Raw genomic sequence first — 20,589 nt, 5'->3', positions numbered from 1 at the left:
TTGCCTCTGTGCAGAGATTCTCCCCAGAATTTGTCCTTCTCATGTAGAGAGCATTCTTAATGGACCCAGGCCACAGTCAGAGGGTGTGTTGCAATGTTTCCAGGAAGAATCTTCTCTTCCTGAACTCAGAGATCCAATTCCCACTGCCAATGACCACTCGGACTCAGATTGGCCAAGTTGGAGGTCAGATTTGTGCCTTTTTTATCTCAGGGCTCTGGCTCCATCCTGGATGACTCCGATTCCATTTTTGGGTCCATCATGCAGGATAATCTGTGATCCCTGATCAGGCGTTCCCTCTAAGCTGAGCAGGTGTCCTCCAGCTGCATTGCTACCACTAGGGGGTGGAATATTTTCAGTCGCTAAGGACAGGTATGTTCCCTGGAGTCCTGCAGAACTTGCCTGTCCCTCACAATTGAAAAATGTGACAGTAAAACAGCACCCTCTATTGGTGAGACTGTGGGTGGAGGATTCCTGCTCAGCTTAGAGGGAACAGTGAATTGACCCCTTTATACGCCAGCAGTTCAAGTTGGTCTCGGTCCACCATTATATTGCAGATGCAGTCAAGGAATTGAAATTTGAAATGCAGCCTTCCACTTTTCAGTGTATAGTCATGAGCTGCTTGAATACTCAGACTTCCCTTTTTCCAGCACACCAGGACATCACTGCTCTGGTCACAGAGTAGTGTGAGATCCCAGAAGGCTCTTTAAATGTGGCAAAAGCTATGTTATCTCATGGCCCCAGAGTTTCAGCAACTGTTTGATCAGCGAAAGGTGGACTCTGCAGTGGTTCAAGTCACCAACTTCACAGCCCTCCCTAGTGAAAGAGGAGTGATGCTAAAGGATTCTCAAGATCACAGGGTGGACATGGGGAACTACAGGCCAGTAAGTCTGACTTCGGTTCCGGGGAAGATGGCGGAAGCGCTGATAAAAGACAGCATCGATGAATATCTAGAAAGAAACAAACTGATGAAAACAAGCCAGCATGGCTTCTGCAAGGGAAGATCGTGCCAAACAAACTTATTGCACTTCTTCGAAGGAATTAACAAACAAATGGACAAAGGGGACCCCATAGACATCATATACTTGGATTTCCAAAAAGCCTTTGACAAGGTACCCCATGAATGCCTACTACGGAAACTGAAGAACCATGGGGTGGAAGGAGACATAAATAGATGGATCAAAAATTGGTTGGTGGGTAGGAAGCAAAGGGTAGGAGTGAAGGGCGACTACTCTGACTGGAGGAGGGTCACAAGCGGTGTTCCACAGGGGTCGGTACTCGGGCCGCTGCTGTTCAATGTATTTATAAAGGATCTAGAAACAGGAACAAAATGCGAAGTAATAAAATTCGCAGACGACACCAAACTATTTAGTGGAGTTGGGACTAAAGAGGACTACGAGGAATTACAAAGGGACCTGAACAAACTAGAATAGTGGGCGATGAGATGGCAGATGAGGTTTAATGTAGAGAAATGTAAAGTCTTGCATGTAGGGAACAGAAACCCAAAGTACAGCTATACGATGGGAGGGCTGGTAATCGGTGAAAGTACCCAAGAAAAGGACTTGAGGGTAATAGTGGACAACACAATGAAGCCGTCAGCACAGTGTGCAGCACCCTATAAGAAGGCAAATAGAATGCTAGGTATTATCAAGAAAGGCATTACAACCAGATCGAAAGAGGTCATCCTGCCGTTGTATGGGACAATGGTGCGCCTGAATCTGGAGTACTGCATCCAATATTGGTCGCCATACCTTAAGAAGGATATGGCGATACTCGAGAGGGTTCATAAAAGAGTGACGCGATTGATAAAAGGTATGGAAAACCTTTCATATGCTGAGAGATTGGAGAAACTGGGGCTCTTTTCCCTGGAAAAGCGGAGACTTAGAGGGGACATGATAGAGACTTACAAGATCATGAAGGGCATAGAAAAAGTGGAGAAGGACAGATTCTTCAAACTTTCAGAAACTACAAAACGAGAGGGCATATGGAAAAATTAAGATGGGACAGATTCAGAACCAATGCTAGGAAGTTCTTCTTCACCCAAAGGGTGGTGGATGCCTGGAATGTGCTTCCAGAGGGAGTGATAGGACAGGGTACGGTATCAGGGTTCAAGAAGGGATTGGATGAATTCCTGAAGAAAAAAGGGATAGAAGGGTATAGATAGAGAATCACTATACAGGTAGCATAAGAACATAAGAATTGCCGCTGCTGGGTCAGACCAGTGGTCCATCGTGCCCAGCAGTCCGCTCACATGGCATCCCTCTGGTCAAAGACCAGCACCCTGAGACTAGCCCTACCTGCGTACATTCTGGTTCAGCAGGAACTTGTCGAACTTGGTCTTGAATCCCTGGAGAGTCCTGGACCTGATGGACCGCCGCGTGAGCGGACTGCTGGGCAAGATGGATCTGTGGTCTGACCCAGCAGAGGCACTGCATATGTTCTTATTAATGAAGCAGTTTGAGATACAATCTTTGGGCATCAAGGCATCAGGTGATGATGCGGAGGAACTGAAAGAAATCTCGGTGAATCTGGAAGACATACTTAGCCAAATTGTCAAGTTAAAAAGTGATAAACCACCTGGACCAGATGTATACATCCCAGGGTACTAAAAGAACTCAAACATGAAATTGCTGACTTGCTATTAGTGATCTGAACCCTGTCACTAAAATCATATGTAGTACCTAAAGATTGGAGGGTTGCCAATGTTACGCCGATTTTTAAAAAGGGTTCCAGGAGAGATCCGGGAAATTACAGACCGATAAGCCTGACTTCAGTGCTGAGCAAAATAGTGGAAACAATTATAAAAAATAAAATTGTGGAACTTGTAGATAAATATGATTTAATGAGACAGAGTCAGCATGGGTTCAGCCAAGGGAGATCTTGTCTCACCAATTTGTTTGATTTCTTTGAAGGTATGAATAAAAATGTGGATAAAGGTGAGCCGGTTGATGTAGTGTATCTAGATTTTCAGAAAGCTTTTGACAAAGTTCCTCATGAGAGGCTCTTGAGAAAATTAAAGAGTCATGGGATAGGTGGCAAAGTTAATTGGTTATCGGATAGAAAACAGAGGGTAGGGTTAAATGGCCATTTTTCTCAATAGAAGACAGTGCCGCAGGGATCTGTACTGGGACTGGTGCTATTTAACTTTTTTATAAATGATCTGGAAATTGGAACGAGTGAGGTGATTAAATTTGCAGATGACACTAAACTGTTCAAAGTTGTTAAAACACATGCAGATTGTGAAATTGGAAGACTGGTCGTCCAAGTGGCAGATGAAATTTAATGTGGACAAATGCAAAGTGATGCACATTGGGAAGAATAACCCAAATCACAGTTACCGGATTCTAAGGTCCACCTTGGGGGTTAGCGCCCAAGAAAAGGATCTGGGTGTCGTTGTAGACCAGGGGTGCCCAACGCGTCGATCGCGATCGACAGGTCGTTTGCTCAGGCGACCCCAGTCGATCGCACAGCAGGTTCCCTTCTCTTTTTTTCCCCTCCTGACTGGCCCGCCTCTTAAAGAACGCTGGCCAATCAAAGTGCTGGAAGGGCGGGGTGAAGGTCGGTGGGGGACGGAGCTCAGCGCATCACAAGAAATAGAAGCGCCTGTAATGATTGAGGTAAGAGCGAGGCCTAATGCTGCCCGATATACAATTTTAAAAACCCCAAAATCGGCCTCCCAATCAGTGGCATACCGAGGTGGGGCGGTCCGCCCCCGCCCCGGGTGCACGGCTTGGAGGGATGCACAGCCGTCCGGGTCCTCCTGCCCTTCCTTTCCACTGGTCTCCGCACGGGGCTCGCACCCGCCGCCCAAATGGTGCTGTTGGTTATCGCAAGACTCGCGGGAGTTGACGGCACCATTCGAGCGTCGGCGCGGGACCACGCAGGCGCGAGCCCCGAGCGCGAACCAGGGGAAAAGAAAGGCAGGATGACCCGGACCTGGCCGGCTGTGCACCCCTCCAAGCCGTGCACCCGGGCGGATCGTCCCCCTTCTAAATCCACTTGTCTTTTATTCAGTTCCACTAATGAGCATTGTGATAGGCAGTTCTTATGGGGCAGTTCTTGGAGGTATTTCTTTGTTTTTCTGTGCCTAAGTATTCTATTAATTTAACTTCCTTATTCCTGTGGGGATCTCCAAAGGGGACGAATGGGAGACGGCCGGTGGCAGGTGGTACTTTAGCAATTCTTACAGGTTGCCATAGGCCTCAGGAGCTGTCTTCCCTCTGCCGTGGTCCTGCCCCTCCTCTAAGTCAGAGACAGGCTTGGGGCAGAGGGAAGACAGCTCCTGAGGCCTATGGCAACCTGCAAGGATCGCTAAAGTACCAGCGATCCTCTCTGCAGACTGCTCTCTGCTGGAATTAGGTAAATGGATGTGGGGAGGGTAGGCCTTTGGGGGGAGGGGGGTGCAGTCCTTCAAGGGGTAGTGCAGGCCTTCAGGGGGGGAGTCAACCTTTGAGGGGGAATGTGCAGACCTTCGGGGGAGGTCAGGCCTTCAGGGGAGGGGGGCTGTATAATAAAAAAATATTTGAACATAAATACAAAGTACACTCGGTGTGTATATATATATATAAATAAATAAATATATATATGTTTAGCATTTTTATTGTTGGTAGATCATTTTGACTTGGTCATTTTAAAAGTAGCTCGCAAGCCCAAAAAGTGTGGGCACCCCTGTTGTAGACAATATGATGAACCCTTCTACCCAATGTGCTATGGCAGCCAAAAAAGCAAACAAGATGCTAGGAATTATTAAAAAAAGGATGGTTAACAAGACTAAAAATGCCTCTGTATCGCTCCATGGTGTGACCTCACCTGGAGTATTGCAATCAATTCTGGTCTCCTTATTTCAATAAAGATATATAGGAACTAGAAAAGGTCTAAAGAAGAGCAACCAAGATGATAAAGGGGATGGAACTCCTCTCGTATGAGGAAAGACTAAAAAGGTTAGGGCTCTTCAGCTTGGAAAAGAGACGGCTGAGGGAAGATATGATTGAAGTCTACAAAATCCTGAGTGGAGTAGAACAGGTACAAGTGGATCGATTTTTTCACTCCATCAAAAATTACAAAGACTAGGGGACACTTGATGAAGTTACAGGGAAATACTTTAAAAACCAATAGGAGGAAATATTTTTTCACTGAGTTAAGCTCTGGAAGTCATTTCCAGAGGTTGTGATAAGAGCGAATAGCGTAGCTGGTTTTAAGAAGAGTTTGGGCAATTTCCTGGAGGAAAAGTCCATAGTCTGTTATTGAGGAAGACACTGGGCATGCCACTGCTTACCCTGGATCAGTAGCATGGAATGTTGCTACTCTTTGTCCAGGTATTAGTGACCTGGATTGGCCACTGTGAGAACGGGTTACTGGGCTTGATGGACCGTTGGTCTGACTCGGTAAGGCTATTTATTGTGTTTAGATTGGTTGGAACGTACTGGGCCAAGAGCTCTATGGGCCATCTTTATTTTAATGGCATCTGGTGGGGTTTCTGTTTGCATTTCTCTAAAAGATAAGAGGAGAGCTTTTGTATAATAGATTGCCCCAGAAACGCAAATTCTGCCTTCTATGTACTTTTATTCTTGAAGTCTTCAATCCCGTTGAGGAGCTCCTAATGTTGCTGTAGATGAGTGCTGAACTTATTCTCAACTGAAGAGATTTGTTCCACTATCTCCTCTGATCTCTGTTCCACTTCCTCTATGCGTTGACCCAAACTGGCAATGTCCGCTTTTATTCAGCTCATAGGAAGGCAAAATCTGTGCATGATGCTGCAATATCTGCTTTAATATCTTTAAAAAATACCTAGAAACAACCCTCCCCACCCCACCCCAATCCCACCACCCCATCCCCACAATATTTAGCTGCATTTAATACCAGTCTGTGTGGTTAAATATAATCTGGATACTTAGTGCTGGTACCCAGATTATCTAGATTTGGTACTGGCCAGAAACTTTTTTGAAGTCCTAAATTTATCCAGATAGTTATCTGGTTAGTGGACTGAATATGCCCGGCTAACCTCTTCCTCCACACCAGCCCTGCTCCTGGACCGCCCCAACACTATCCAAATAAGGTGATGATAGGAAAAATGCAGCAGTACTATTTGGTTCCTACCTGGCCCTAGCAGCACTAGTTCATCAGATATTAAAGTGCCTTTGATCATTGACCCCGTAGATCAGTGTCTCTCAAAACTTTTTTTTTTTAAATTTATCTCCAGCACACTAAACGGAGCAAATGTTTTTTGTGGCACATTATAATTGAAATTATAAAATTGCAAAACCAGCAAAAAATTAAATTTGAGAGTTATTTATTTAAAGTTCTTCAAGCTATGTAGTGTAACAACGATGAAACTAAAGTAGATAGAAATTAAAGCAATATAAAGGATGTGTTTGTTTTTGAGTGCAAATTAACTCAAAATGCAGCTCAATAGTTGAAAGCAAACACGCATTTCATCATTCATATCTGCAGTTGTTCTCTTTTTTTTAAATTTAATTTCTGTCAATCCAAGTTCTCAAAGATAAGAAGATCTAAACGATATCAAAGCCTTGATTGCTATGTTGCTCAAGTTAGGATAACTACTGCATAAAAAATAAAATTAACAGTATTTTTCGCTCCATAAGACACACTTTTTTCCCCCACAAAAGCGGGTGGAAATAAGGGTGCATCTTATGGAGCAAATGCCCAACCCCCCCTCCCCCACCTCTCGCTCCAAAAGCCTAAGTCTTTCCCGGGTCCTACTTCCTAATTTCTGGGTGGCCACACCACCTCGCACTCACCGAACAGCTCCTGCACCACGCCGAGGGGGTTCAGCAGCCAATCCCCACTGCCCGGCATTCTCCCTCACGGACGCTTTCACCTCTGCTTCCGCCTCTGCTGCTCGAGTGAGTTGCTGCCGTGGGCCATTCCATTGGATTGGACCCATCCCCGTTGTGTGGTCCCATTGGCTGCGCGCATCGAGAACTGGTGTCAGATTGGCTGTTTGGTTCGCTGCACATGGAGACATATAAGAGCGGCTCAGACATGGCGGACAAGAGAGCGAACAGCTTCACCACCAACATGCTCTTTTCCTCCGCCACTGACTTCACCTTCAGCGTCCCCTTCATCCCCGTGAGCCAGCTGGCTGAGTCTGCTCTGCTGTCTGCGGGTAAGAGAAGCTGATCCACTTCTACTAATCCGTTCTATGGCGCTGTATACTTAACCTTCAATTGATGGTCCTTAGGAAATCAGCTAATGGTGTAGAAGAATATGACTTTACTAGGGCCTGTGTTGTATCACCTTTTCAAGGGTAGAAGGTTTGAGAGGCTTGTACAGTAGCTACTTGGAAATCCGTATAAGGATGTGGCTTATAGTTTTCATGCACTTCAGGGCAGTGGATGATTCAAGTGGTCTGAAACCATCTGTGCGCTGAAAGATGTTCTAGCTGAAATGGGCCACAGGCTATCAAATAGAGAATTGCCACCAGGCATGACTTTCAGGCATTTTCACTTTAGGAAAGCAGTAGCATTTTCAGCAGTTTCTGATACCAGAATGAACTTGCACCTGCCTTGTCCGCTCTGATGCTGCTGGAGGAGTCAGCCAGAGGGAAGGGAAACAGCGTAGGATACAGTGCTGGACAGTAGCTATTTTTAAAAAGTACAAGGGGGGGGTGCCCTGTCTGCCTTAACATAAGAACATAAGAATTGCCGCTGCTGGGTCAGACCAGCGGTCCAGCATGCCAAGCAGTCCGCTCACGTGGCGGCCCTCTGGTCAAAGACCAGTGCCCTAACTGAGACTAGCCCTACCTGCGTACGTTCCAGTTCAGCAGGAACTTGTCTAACTTTGTCTTGAATCCCTGGAGTGTGTTTTCCCCTATAACAGACTCCGGAAGAGTGTTCCAGTTTTCTACCACTCTCTGGATGAAGAACTTCCTTACGTTCGTACGGAATCTATCCCCTTTCAACTTTAGAAAGTGCCCTCTCGTTCTCCCTACCTTGGAGAGGGTGAATAACCTGTCCTTATCTACTAAGTCTATTCCCTTCGGTACTTTGAATGTTTCGATCATGTCCCCTCTCAATCTCCTCTGCTCGAGGGAGAAGAGGTCTAGTTTCGCTAATCTTTTGCTGTACGGCAACTCCTCCAGCCCCCTAACCATCTTAGTCGCTCTTCTCTGGACCCTTTCGAGTAGTACCGTGTCCTTCTTCATGTACGACGACCAGTGCTGGCGCAGTACTCCAGGTGAGGGCGCACCATGGCCAGGTAAAGCGGCATGATAACCTTCTCCGATCTGTTCGTGATCCCCTTCTTTATCATTCCTAGCATTCTGTTTGCCCTTTTCGCCACCGCTGCACATTGCGCAGACGGCTTCATCGACTTGTCAATCTGAACTCCCAAGTCTCTTTCCTGGGAGGTATCTCCAAGTACCGCACCGGACATCCTGTATTCGTGAATGAGATTTTTATTACCGACATGCATCACTTTACACTTATCCACGTTGAACCTCATCTGCCATGTCGATGCCCATTCCTCGAGCCTTATTATGTCATGTTGCAGATCTTCGCAATCCCCCTGCATCTTCACTACTGTGAATAACTTCGTATCGTCCGCAAATTTAAACACCTCGCTCGTTGTACCTATGTCCAGATCATTTATAAAGATATTGAAGAGCACGGGTCCAAGCACCGAGCCCTGCGGCACCCCACTGGTGACGCTCTTGCAGTCCGAGTAGTTTCCATTTACCCCCACTCTCTGTTTCCTATGCTCCAGCCAGTTTTTAATCCACGTGAGTATTTCACCCTCGATTCCATGGCTCGTAATTTTCCGAAGTAGTCGTTCATGTGGAACCTTGTCGAACGCCTTCTGAAAGTCCAGATATACAATGTTGACCGGGTCGCCCTTGTCTATCTGCCTGTTTACTCCCTTGAAGAAGTGCAGCAAGTTTGTCAGACAAGATCTGCCTTTGCTGAAACCATGCTGGCTGGTCCTCATCAGACCGTGCCCGTCAGGGTGATCAATGATGTGGTCCTTTATCAGCGCTTCTACCATCTTTCCTGGTACCGAGGTCAGACTCACCGGTCTGTAGTTTCCCAGGTCTCCCCTCAAACCTTTTTTGAAGATCGGCATAACATTCGCCACCTTCCAGTCTTCTGGAATCTTTCCCGATTTGATCGACAGATTGGCTATTAGTTGAAGCAATTCAGCTATGGTCCCTTTCAGTTCCTTGATGACCCTCGGATGGATGCCATCCGGCCCCGGGGATTTATCGCTCTTAAGCCTATCAATCTGCCTGCATAACTCTTCTAGACTGACTGTTAACCCTATCAGTTTCCCGTTTTCACTTCCAGCATATAGTCTGATGGGTTCTGGTATCCTGTGTATGCCCTCTTCGGTAAAAACAGACGCAAAAAATGTGTTCAGTCTGTCGCTGATTGCTTTGTCCTCCTTTAGCGCTCCCTTTATTCCTTGGTCATCCAACAGTCCCACCGCTTCCTTCGTGGGTCGTTTCCCTTTAATATATCGAAAGAACAGCGTGAAGTTTTTTGCCTCCTTGGCTATTTTTTCCTCTTAGTCTCTTTTGGCCCCTTTTACTGCCTTATGGCACCAGCATTGATGTTGTTTGTGCTTGTTCCAGTTTTTGTCTGTTTTTTATCTTTTCCATTCCTTAAACAAGGCTTTTTTGTCTCTGATCGCTTCCTTTACCTCTACAGTGAGCCACGCTGGTTCTTTTTTCTTTTTCCTCTTTGATCCCTTGTTGATACTTGGTATATATAGGTTTTGTGCCTTGGTGACCATATCCTTAAAAAGAGAACAAACTTGCTCTAGCGTCTTTACAGTGTTTATCCTCTTCTTAACCTTCTTCCCCACTATGCGTCTCATTCCTTCGTAATTCCCTTTTCAGAAGTTTAGCGCCGTGGCCGTCATTCTGGACCGATGTTTTGCCCCTATTTCCAGGTTGAAGCGGATCATATTGTGATCACTGTTTCCTAGCATCCCTTCTACCTCTACATCTTGTGCCGGTCCTCATTTAAAATTAGGTCCAGAATTGCATTTCCTCTTGTATTTTCCTTGACAAGTTGTTCCAGGAAGCAATCGTCTACAGTTTCCTGCCTGTCACTAGGCCTGCCTGCCCTGTGCCCTGTCCTAGCCTACAACTAGACCACCAGAGGTGGGACATGGTACAGAGCCTGGCAAGGAGGGGGGACAGGGTGCAGAGCCTAGCAAGGAGTGTGGGGTTGGGTGCAGAGCCTGGTAGGGAGAATCTGGTTTAGAATGTTTTTTTTTCTTGTTTTCCTCCTCTAAATCTAGGGTGCGTCTTATGGTCCAGTGCATCTTATGGAGCAAAAAATATGATACTTGCTGCTAGTTTTCAAGGACTAATCATGTCAAAAAATGATGCTTGTCTGGGCAGTTGTATCCTTACGCATACAGACGCTCATAGTACTTCTTAATATCATAACAATATGTTTCTTCCTATTATCATAACAACTCTTATGTAATCCGCCTTGAACCGCAAGGTAAAGGCGGAATAGAAATCACTAATGTAATGTAATGTAATGTAATGTCATCTATTCTAGTGTATACTTATGAAAGGAATTTTTTAAAATAAAGTAAAATTCTGGAATCTCTTGGGGCACATCATTGTGCCATGGCACACAATTTGAGAGACTGTAGACCAGGGGTGCCCACATTTTTTGGGCTTGTGAGCTACTTTTAAAATGACCAAGTCAAAATGATCTATCAACAATAAAAATTTTAAAAAACACAAAGCACACTGTAAGCAGAGAAAATGTTTAATTATCATTTATATTCTGGAGTTTTTCAGAGAGGTCAAGGCAGATGACTCTATGCACTGTCACCTCAGTAACAACTATACAAAAATAGACAAATATACCCCCCTCCCTTTTTACTAAACCGCGATAGAAATTTTTAGCGCAGGGAGATGTGCTGAATGCCCTGTGCTGCTCTTGATGCTCATAGGCTCCCTGCGCTAAAAAACGCTATTGCAGTTTAGTAAAAGGGGGCTATCGTGCAAAATATAGACAGCAGATATAAATTCTCAAAACAGACACATTTTGATCACTAAATTGAAAATAAAATCATTTTTCCTACCTTTGTTGTCTGGTGATTTCATGAGTCTCTGGTTGCACTTTCTTCTGACTGTGCATCCAATATTTCTTCCCTTCTTTCAACCTACTGTATGCTTCCTCTCCTCCAGATCTCATTCCCTCCCCCAACTTTTTCTTCGTCTGTCCCTGCCCCCTCCCCTTTCTTTCTGTCTCGCTATCCCTTTTCTTTCTTTCTCTCTCTCTCTCTCCATGCCCCCTTTCTTTCATTCTTTCTTTCTATCTTCCTGTCCCCTCTTTCTTTCTTTCTGTCTACCTTCTATCTTTCTGTCTCCCTGCCTGCCCCCTTTCTTTCTTTCTGTCTCCCTGCCTGCCCCTTTTCTTTCTTTCTCCTTGCCCTCCCCCAAGCCACTGCCGCCGCCATCGGGGAACAGGCCCCCAAGCCACTGCTGCCCCAAGCTCTCCCTGCTTCTCGACGCAGAAGCGCCGAGCCAACCAGCCTGTCTGTCCCCGACGTCAATTCTGACTTCGGAGAGGAAGTTCCGGTCCAGCCAGGTAGCGATAGGCTGGCCCGGAACTTCTCCCTGACATCAGAATTGATGTCAGGGAGAAGAAGTCTGGTTGGCCCGGAGCTTCTGCATCCTGTTTACAGCGTCAGGATGCAGGTAGAAAGTGAAGGCAACGCGAGTCTATCACGGAGCCCAGAATAGGCTCCACGATTGACTCGCGTTGCCTTTGTGATCTACTGGTCAATCGCGATCGACCTTTTGGACACCCCTTCTGTAGACAATAATAGCAGAGAAGGATTATAAAGCCCATCTAGTCTAACATAGAAACATAGAGTATGACGGCAGAAAAGGGCCGGCGGCCCAACAAGTCTGCCCACTCAAGAACCCTCCCTCATCAAGTCCGACCTCAACAAGTCTGCCCACTCAAGAGTCCCCATGAGAATCTATCTTACAAGCTTAATTCTGTAGCGACCCCACTTGTTTGTCCCATCGTTTTTTGAAGTCGAGCACACTACTGGCCTCGACCACCTGGCATGGTAGATCATTACATCGATCAATCACCCTTTCGGTGAAGAAGTATTTCCTGGTGTCTCCATGAAATCTTCCCCCTTTAAGTTTTAGCGGATGCCCTCTTGTCATTGTGGGACCCTTAAGAAAAAAGATTTCTTCCTCCACTTCAATGCGGCCCGTGATATATTTGAATGTTTCTATCATGTCCCCTCTTTCTCTGTGCTCTTCGAGAGAATATAAGCACAGTCTAGTCAGACGTTCTTCATATGGGAGATCCTTAAGTCCTGAGACCATATAGGAGATCTGCCCTGTTCTTAAAGGTAACATCCCAAACCTGTCCTATTTGACTTCAAAGGATTTTCAGAATATTCACAGTGAATATGTGTGAGATAAATTTGCTTGCAATGATTCTCCAGTGCTTGCAGATTTTTCTCATCCATATTAATTTTGAATATCCTGAAAATCTTTTTGTCATTTGGAAGGCACCAATCTAAGCACGACACTGAGATTCTGGTTTGACAAGCTGCCATAGGCAGCAAAGGTCCATGATAAAATAATGCATTTTCTGATGGGTATTACCAGGTGGACACCTTGGCAACAGACAGACACTAAACTTTAGTATCATTATTTTGTAGGCATGGAAGGGCTGTGAGCAAGAGGACTGGAGCCCTCGAACTTACTGGGATTTAGAAGGGCTACCTTGTATTGTAATCCTAACCGGCAAAGACCCTCTTGGAGAGACATTCCCCAGGTATGGCTAATATTAATATGTAGGGCAAACTGTTTTCTGTGGTTATTTCACAAAATACAAGTTCACGTTTTGTAAACTTTTTTCCCCTGAACATTTGTGGTTTCGATTTTGGTGTGCTATCAAAACAGCATGTCAAATGTGAGGTAAGTATTCCACTGAAATGTATGTATGTACAGTGCTCTCCTCTCTTTAGCACCACTGCAGCTATCTTATCCTTGTTTTCAGCTAGCAGAGAGTTACTAGCATTTTTTTTTTTGCTGAGTTCACTGAATGGTAGCTATACTCCTGATTTTGAAGAACAAGGTAAATACTCTCACTTGCAGGACTGGCTTAACCTATGGCCCAGGGCGCTGGCGCTAAAGGATGCTAAACACCCGGTGCCATGACATCACCAGCCCATAGGTTAAGCTGTGAGATAGCTTGAACACCCAATGCTGCTGCCTGGTCCCGACAGGATGCGGCTTCATAGGCCAGCTGCTTGCAAGAGGGGAGGGTCAGCATCAGAGGAGGGAAGACTCTCCCTCCTTCCTGACAGTGCTGCTTCATACTGACACTGACCCTCCCTCATTTATTTATTTAGATTTATTTGCCGCCTTTTCTTGAAGAGATTCGCCCAAAGTAATTTGCAATACATTGAATAGTAATCAGGTACTTTTAAGGTTTTTCCCTCTCTGACCGACAAGCTCACAAACTGTGATACCTGGGAAAATGGAGGGTTAAGTGACTTGCCCAGAGTCACAGGGAGCAGGCTGGGATCGAACTTACATCCTCAGAATTTTGAGGCAGCTGCTCTAAGCACTAGGCCACTCCTTCTTGCAGAAGCTGGCCTATGAAGCCAAATTCTGTCGGGACCAGGCAGTAGCATTAGAGGAGGGAACTGGCCTGGGGGTACAGGGCATGGTGAACACTGAAAAAAGATGAGTCTGGGTCTGAGGTGCGGGCCTCCAAAACAGAAGTAGGTCCGGGGCACCATAACCTTTTGACCTGGCCTTGCCCACATGGCATAATTTGCCATTTTTTCATTGCCATAGGAGATGCTGTATAGAGGATAAGAATTCAGAAAACTCTGTTCTCTTCTCAAATTGGAACTCTATGCGAGTAAAAACTTAGAGGGGCATAATCAAAAAAATATGTCTAAGTCTGTTTTGGGTCTAAGTCACTAGTCGCCCAAAGTCGGACATATCCAAAGTCCATTCTCGAAAAATATGTCCAAAATATTTTTTTTTCTAGATTCGTCTACTTGTACTTCCAGCCATTTGATCATCCAGACCGCTAAGTCATCTTATCTTTATACCCCATTCTCGTCCAAAAATTCATCCAAGTCAAAAACGCCTAGAACAAGACCTTTTGAATGTGGGAGGGGCCAGCAAAGTGATGGACTGACCACTCAGACATTGCAACAGAGTAGTGGGACACCTTGTCACAAAAAGGGTGCCACATAAACATCTCACCACAGCTCCCTTGCAAGTTATGGTGAGCCCCCCAAAACCTACTAGACTCACCTGTCTACCACCCCAATAGCTCTTATGGATGCAGGTGCCACCTATATGGCAGTACAATAGGGTTTTGGTGGGTGCCTATGTTTCACCATGAATTCAGTGGTTAGATTGGCTTATGGGCTTGGGTCCTTCTCTCTATGGTTCATGATCCCACCCCCCAGACTACTTAAGCCACCTCTGTGCAGCTCTACTAGGCTTTCCTATGCCAGGTGCTGATGTTCTGGAGGCAGGTATGTATTTTTTTATTCTGATTTTTATGGCAGTAGAGGGGTGGTGACAATGATCACTGGGGGAGTGTGTGGGGGTCTGTACTTTGTGTCTGCAGTGGTTATCTGGTCACTTTGGATACCTTCTGGGCAATTAGACCTGTTTTTGGATCGCCTAAGTCAATACATATAAGTTCTCTCTAGGCAGTCTCGTTAAACTTTCGGTTATACTTGTAGTACGACTAAGTCTAGGTCAGTCCACATCGCACCCTCAGCACTCCTCCTAAACCGCCCCTTTCAGCTCTGAGCGTACAGCGGCACTGAAAAGGCCTAAGCTGTTTTTAGATACGTCTAAAACCTGTTTTGATTATCGGCACTTGGATGACCTGTCTTTAAGGTCATCCAAATGCCGATTTTGGCGGGATTTTAGACGTATTTCTGTTTCGATTATGAGCCCCTAGTGTAATAACTGTCATTCTGATCTTATATTCGTCAACTTTTATAGATTACTTTGAATTGAACACTGATAATTTTTTATAACATATTACATACTTAAGTTGATTCTGAAAATGGTAACTTTGGAAGCCTTGTAAATAAATCTCTCTTCCTAGATTCTTCTCATTTGTTTGTTTGTTTTTAAGGTCCTTGAAATACTGTGACCTCAGGCTGATTGACTCCAGCTTTTCGACCCGCACAGCATTAGAACAAGAAGTAGGCCTTGCATGCTGTTATGTCTCCAGAGAAGTAATCCGGGAACCAATTGCAGCCCTTGATCTCAGCGAAAAGGAGCAAGAAAAGATTACCACAAGCGAGAATGAATCAGATGAACTGCTGATAGATTTGGAGAGACCTCAGAGCAATAGCAGCGCAGTGACTGGAACTTCTGGTCAGTTTTTATTTCAGTTTCAGAGCTTGCTCTACAACTGAAGCTTGTTAAAATTGGTTTAACAATGCAGCTAGCCTTTGAAACTTGATAACTGGTTTAACATAGCAACTAGCCTTAAATGTAGGAATTTGTGTCCTCACACAGCATTTATAAATTTGACTGTTAAATGTTTTTTTTTTTTCTGTTTGCACATAATCTGTTGGCAATCATTTTTCATTTCAGTCTAATATTTATTTTATGTATTTATTCACAGCAATTTGATATACCACAAAAGGGTCAGATGGCATTTATGTGGTTAATAATAAAATAATAAATTGAGAAAGAAAAATAGCAGAAGGAAAAAAGCAACAAAGGGGGTAGAGGAAAAGGAAGGAGAAGGAGAGGAGAATTGCCATATTTTTTGCTCCATAAGACGTACTTTTTTCCCCCAAAAAAGTGGGTGGAAATGCAGGTGCGTCTTATGGAGCGAATATGCACACACACACACACCTTTTATAAAATCTTGGTCCAGTGCTGTATCAGCAGGAGCTATTCTGCGCTCCTGCCGCTCGCTCGCTGGACAGCTGCCTCCATGTCTTGCGGTAGAGCGGCGCACAAGGCAGACGCGAGCTTTTCGCACTCCTGCGTCATTCCCTAAATGGCTGCCTTCAGTTCTTGCAAGTCATGAGAACTGATGGCAGCCAATCAGGGAGCGATGCATGACCAGGCAGGAGAGCAAAAAGCTTGCGGCTGCCTTGTGTGCCGCTCTGCTGCAAAACATGGAGGCAGCTGTCTAGCGAGGGAGGGGCAGGAACGTGGAAAGCTCCTGCCGACATAGAGCTGGACCAAGAATTTTTTTTAAAGTACTGGGGGGGGTGTGCTGCCCTGTGCCCTGTCCTGGCCTACCACTAGACCACCAGAGGGGGGTCAGAGCTGTGGGACAGGGTACACCATTTGGTTAAGGATTTTTTTTTCTTGGGTTTCCTCCTCTACAGGTGGGTGCTTCTTATAGAGCGAAAAATATGGTAAATAGACAGGAACCCAAAGGACTGCAGAAGAATGTGGGTTTTGAGTAGTGACATGAATTGTGGAGGGAAGTTTCCCACCTAATATGAGATGGGATAGAATTCCACAGTTTGGGACTGAGGTAACTGAAGACAGAGTAACGTCACATATTCAAAAAGAGAGAAGACGGAGGGGGAAAGGGAGAGAAGATTATTATGAGTGGATTGAACTGTCCACAAGAGGGCATAAGGGATGAGAAGGTTGTTAATATAGGCAGGGGCAGTGGGGAGATGGTCTTTAGAGACAAACAGAAGGACTTTGATTTAATATGTGTGGAAATAGGTAACAATGTTGAGTACAGAGAAGGATGGTAACATGGTCAAAATGATGTGCACATACTGCTGTTGACTGAATAAGCTGAAGGCACTTCAGTGAGTGGAGGAGAAGACCAGCATAGAGGAAATTGCAGTAATTGAGGTAGGAGATAACGGGCAAGGAGAAGGGAGCGGATAAGAGGGAGAGAAAGGAAAGAACAGACAGCACAGATATGGTGCAGAGCAAAAAAGGAATCGCGTAGTACTGCATTTGGATGCCTGGAATGCCCTCCCGAGGGAAGTGGTGGTGAGGAAAACTGTGATAGAATTCAAAAAAGCATGGGATAAACATAGAGGATCTCTAATTAGAAAATGAAGAATATAAATTAAAAAAGCTAATGCCGGTACTGGACAGACTTGCACGGTCTATGTCCCATATGTGATGATTTGGTATAGGATTGGGCTGGGGAGGGCATCAATGGGAACTCCACTAACTTGGAACATGAGGATGTTACTGGACAGACTTTATGGTAGATATCCTGCAAACAGGATGGTTGGATAGGCTGGAGTGAGCTTGGATTGAAACTTCAGCATTTGGAACCTAGGACAATACCAGGTGGACTTTACAGACTATGACTTAACAGATATAACTAATGGGCAGGCTGAATGGACCGTTCAGGTCATTATCTGTTGTCATTTACTGTGTTACTATGTACAGTGGAACCTTGGTTTACGAGCATAATCCATTCCAGAAGTATGCTCATAAACCAAATTGCTCGTATATCAAAGCGAGTTTCCCCATAGGAAGTAAGGGAAACTCGCTTTGATCCGTTCCACCTCCTCCCCCCGCCCCCCCCCCCCCCCCCCCCGAGGCTACCGGCGCTGCCCCCTTCCCCCCCCCCCTTGAGGCCACCGATGCTGCTCCATACCCCCCTCCCGCAATCTGGCATCCTCCTCTGTGAACCGGCATTCTCCTCCCCGTTCATGTCGCTTCCCCTCCCCCGCGATTCTACATCCCCCCCCCCCCGAGCACCGAAACGAAATCCCTTACCCCGATTGGGCACCGGCACCAGCACCAATGCATTGGACATGCCGGTGCCGGTGCTCGAAGATCCTCCCTCTTCTGGGCTGGGCAGTGCGTCGGAGATCCTCTCTCTTGGATTGGGCATGCTCAAAGCCTTCTGGTCTCGCTCTCTCCGAGATTCTCAGATTCAGAATCTTGGAGAGAGCGAGACCAGAAGGCCTTGAGCATGCGCAAATGCTCAAGGCCCAGCCAAGCCCAGCACAGGCAAGAGGGAGGATCTCCGATGCACCGCCCAGCCCAGAAGAGGGAGGATCTTCGGGCACCAGCATGTCCTATGCGTTGGTGCTGGTGCCAGTGCCCAATCGGGGTAAAGGATTTCATTTCGGTGCTCGGGGGGATGTAGGATCGGGGGGGGGGATGCAGGATCGCGGGGGATGGCGCTCGTAAATCGAATCAAACTCGGTTTCCGAGGTGCCAATTTTGCGAATGTTTTGCTCGTCTTGCAAAACACTCGCAAACCGGTGCACTCGTAAACCGAGGTTTGACTATTTGTGGTTTGAAAGAAAGCCTAATATCAAACAAGATACCAAGAGTTTTCACTGATTCCTTAAAGGGAAGGGAGTGGCCATCAATAGATGGGAAGGAGGGCATTCCCTTAACTCCATCACTTTTTCTGTTTTTATCCAGTCTCTGTATTTTGGAAGGTGAGATTTTCCTGTTCATGATCCTGTCTTTATTCATGAGTGCTTGGGCCTTTGTTTAAGGTTTGTGCATTAACATACACTTTTTTTTTCATTATTTATTTATTCAAATTTTCAAATAGAAACACGTAAATCTACTTGAATACAGATTGGAAATAAAATATACCACACTAGGTCAGCCAACACCGGCCACTATGATGGAAAAAGAAAAACATAAGAAATTATTATTAATTATATAGGGCTAGAATCACTAAGGACACCGATCGTGTCCCTACCACTTTGCAACCCGATTGTTCCCTGACCCGATTTACTAACTTTAGTGCCGATCAACTTCCGATCCGATCCACACATGCAAATGAGGGGAAATGGCAGGCAGCGATTCACACAAAAAAATGAGGGACACCGATTGGGCTGGCCAATCCAAAAAATAAGCGACTGCTGAGGACTAGTTGCTCAGGTCCTTTCTGACTGCCCTGCTCTCTGCCTCCCTGCTCTCTGCCCTGATTCTCCAATCTTGCTGCCCTGCTCTCTGCCCCGACTCTCCTGCCCTTCCTCTCAGTGCAAGCCTGTGGTTTTAACCCGCCGGTTTAAAGCGGGTTAAAACCATGGACTCGCGAAGTAAAATGTGTGGAAAATTGCCATTGCCTGTTTTCTCTGAGGTAGCTTCCTTTTTGATCCTACCGAGCCTGGCACCTTCCAAAACATAACTTGTCTGCCTTATTAAATGCTTTGACGTATGGTGAAGGATTGTTTGGTGCTTTTTAATTGAAGCTGCAGCAACCTGAAAGAACCAAAAAATAAAGTAAAAAGTTTCCAGCTCTGCCGGGCACGGTGGGCCAGCACCTGCGCAGACCATCTACAGGCAAAGAAGATGGTCTGCGCATGCTTCGGGATTGCTGGAGAGCAATCCGTGCGATCGGTTGAGGGCGTGATTCCAATCACCCTCATTTGCATGAGGACACTTTGTGAATCAGCCTCTCAGATTGGATCGGATCGGATTGCTCACGGATCAGATCAGATCCGTGGCCTTAGTGAATCCAGCCCTTAGTCCACAAATTATGATCCAAGCACAAGTAATAAAAATAAAGAAAGAAAAAATACACTTATATCATGGGGACCAATAGGAGATTAAACCCATGAAAGCCGGTTCGTTAAACTGCAGGTAGAACCACTGAACCAATAATCACACACATACACCCCTTCCCTTAGCCACAATAAATTCCATCAATTGTTTTGGTTCAAAAAAAAAGAAAAATTTTTCCTTCTAGTGACACATAACATTTAGCAGGAAATTTCAAAACAAAGGATGCGCCTAAAGCCAAGACCCTTGGTCTATAAACCAAAAAGTCTTTTCTTCTGGGTCACTTGAGAGACATCAGGAAACATTTGAATAGAAGAACCGAAAAAGGTATCATTCATATGTCTAAAGTAATAAATGTGGAGTGTAATCGCTTCCAGTGTAATCACTTCCAGTGAGTTTTCCCAAAAATTAATTAAATTCATATCCATCTTTTCAGCTTCCTATGGTCCTGTAGGGGTAGAGCTTTCCTGTTTCTTTCACAAGGAAATATACTGAGCTCTAATTATTGGTGGTAAACTTTCCATTGGAGTTAACAAAGTCTCTTTCAAATATCTCCGGACCATTTCTACTCCAGGATTTAATGGAGATTTAAGAAAAATCAGCAATCTCAAGTTACTCCTTCTCTGCTTATTTTCCATATATTCTAATTTCTTTGAATAGAAGATCTTTCTTTAACAATCTCCAATTCTAGGGTTTTAATTGCATTAATCTGTTCTTCATGCTTCTGTAATTTCTCACTTTGTTCTTTTAACACAGGGGTGCCCACACTTTTTTGACTCGCGAGCTACTTTTAAAATGACCAAGTCAAAATGATCTACCAACAATAAAATTTTTAAAAAACACAACACACACTGTACGCATAGAATTGTTAATTATCATTCCTATTCCGGGGTTTTTTCAAAGAGGTCAAAGCAGATGACTCTATGCACTGTCACCTCAGTAACAACCATACAAAAATAGACAAAACCCACCCCCCTCCCTTTTTACTAAACCACAATAGCAGTTTTTAGCGCAGGGAGCTGCGCTGAATGCCCAGCGCTGCTCTGGACGCTCATAGGCTCCCTGCGCTAAAAACCACTATTGTGGTTTAGTAAAAGGGGACCTTA

At 45.3% G+C, this 20,589-nt stretch overlaps 1 protein-coding gene across 1 annotated transcript in view; it reads left to right on the top strand.

Moving 5' to 3' along the window:
• GREB1L (GREB1 like retinoic acid receptor coactivator) overlaps positions 1-20,589 on the top strand; it is a 415,187-nt gene that overhangs the window by 343,947 nt on the left and 50,651 nt on the right. The window contains 2 exon segments of the mRNA XM_033933926.1: positions 12,673-12,788; positions 15,135-15,379. Coding sequence (XP_033789817.1) covers positions 12,673-12,788; positions 15,135-15,379 — 361 coding nt within the window.

Source organism: Geotrypetes seraphini, chromosome 2 (assembly GCF_902459505.1).
Source record: "Geotrypetes seraphini chromosome 2, aGeoSer1.1, whole genome shotgun sequence".
Classification (NCBI taxonomy): domain Eukaryota; kingdom Metazoa; phylum Chordata; class Amphibia; order Gymnophiona; family Dermophiidae; genus Geotrypetes; species Geotrypetes seraphini.
Note: the sequence above shows the minus strand (reverse complement) of the source record. Positions and strands in the feature narration are given on the sequence as shown.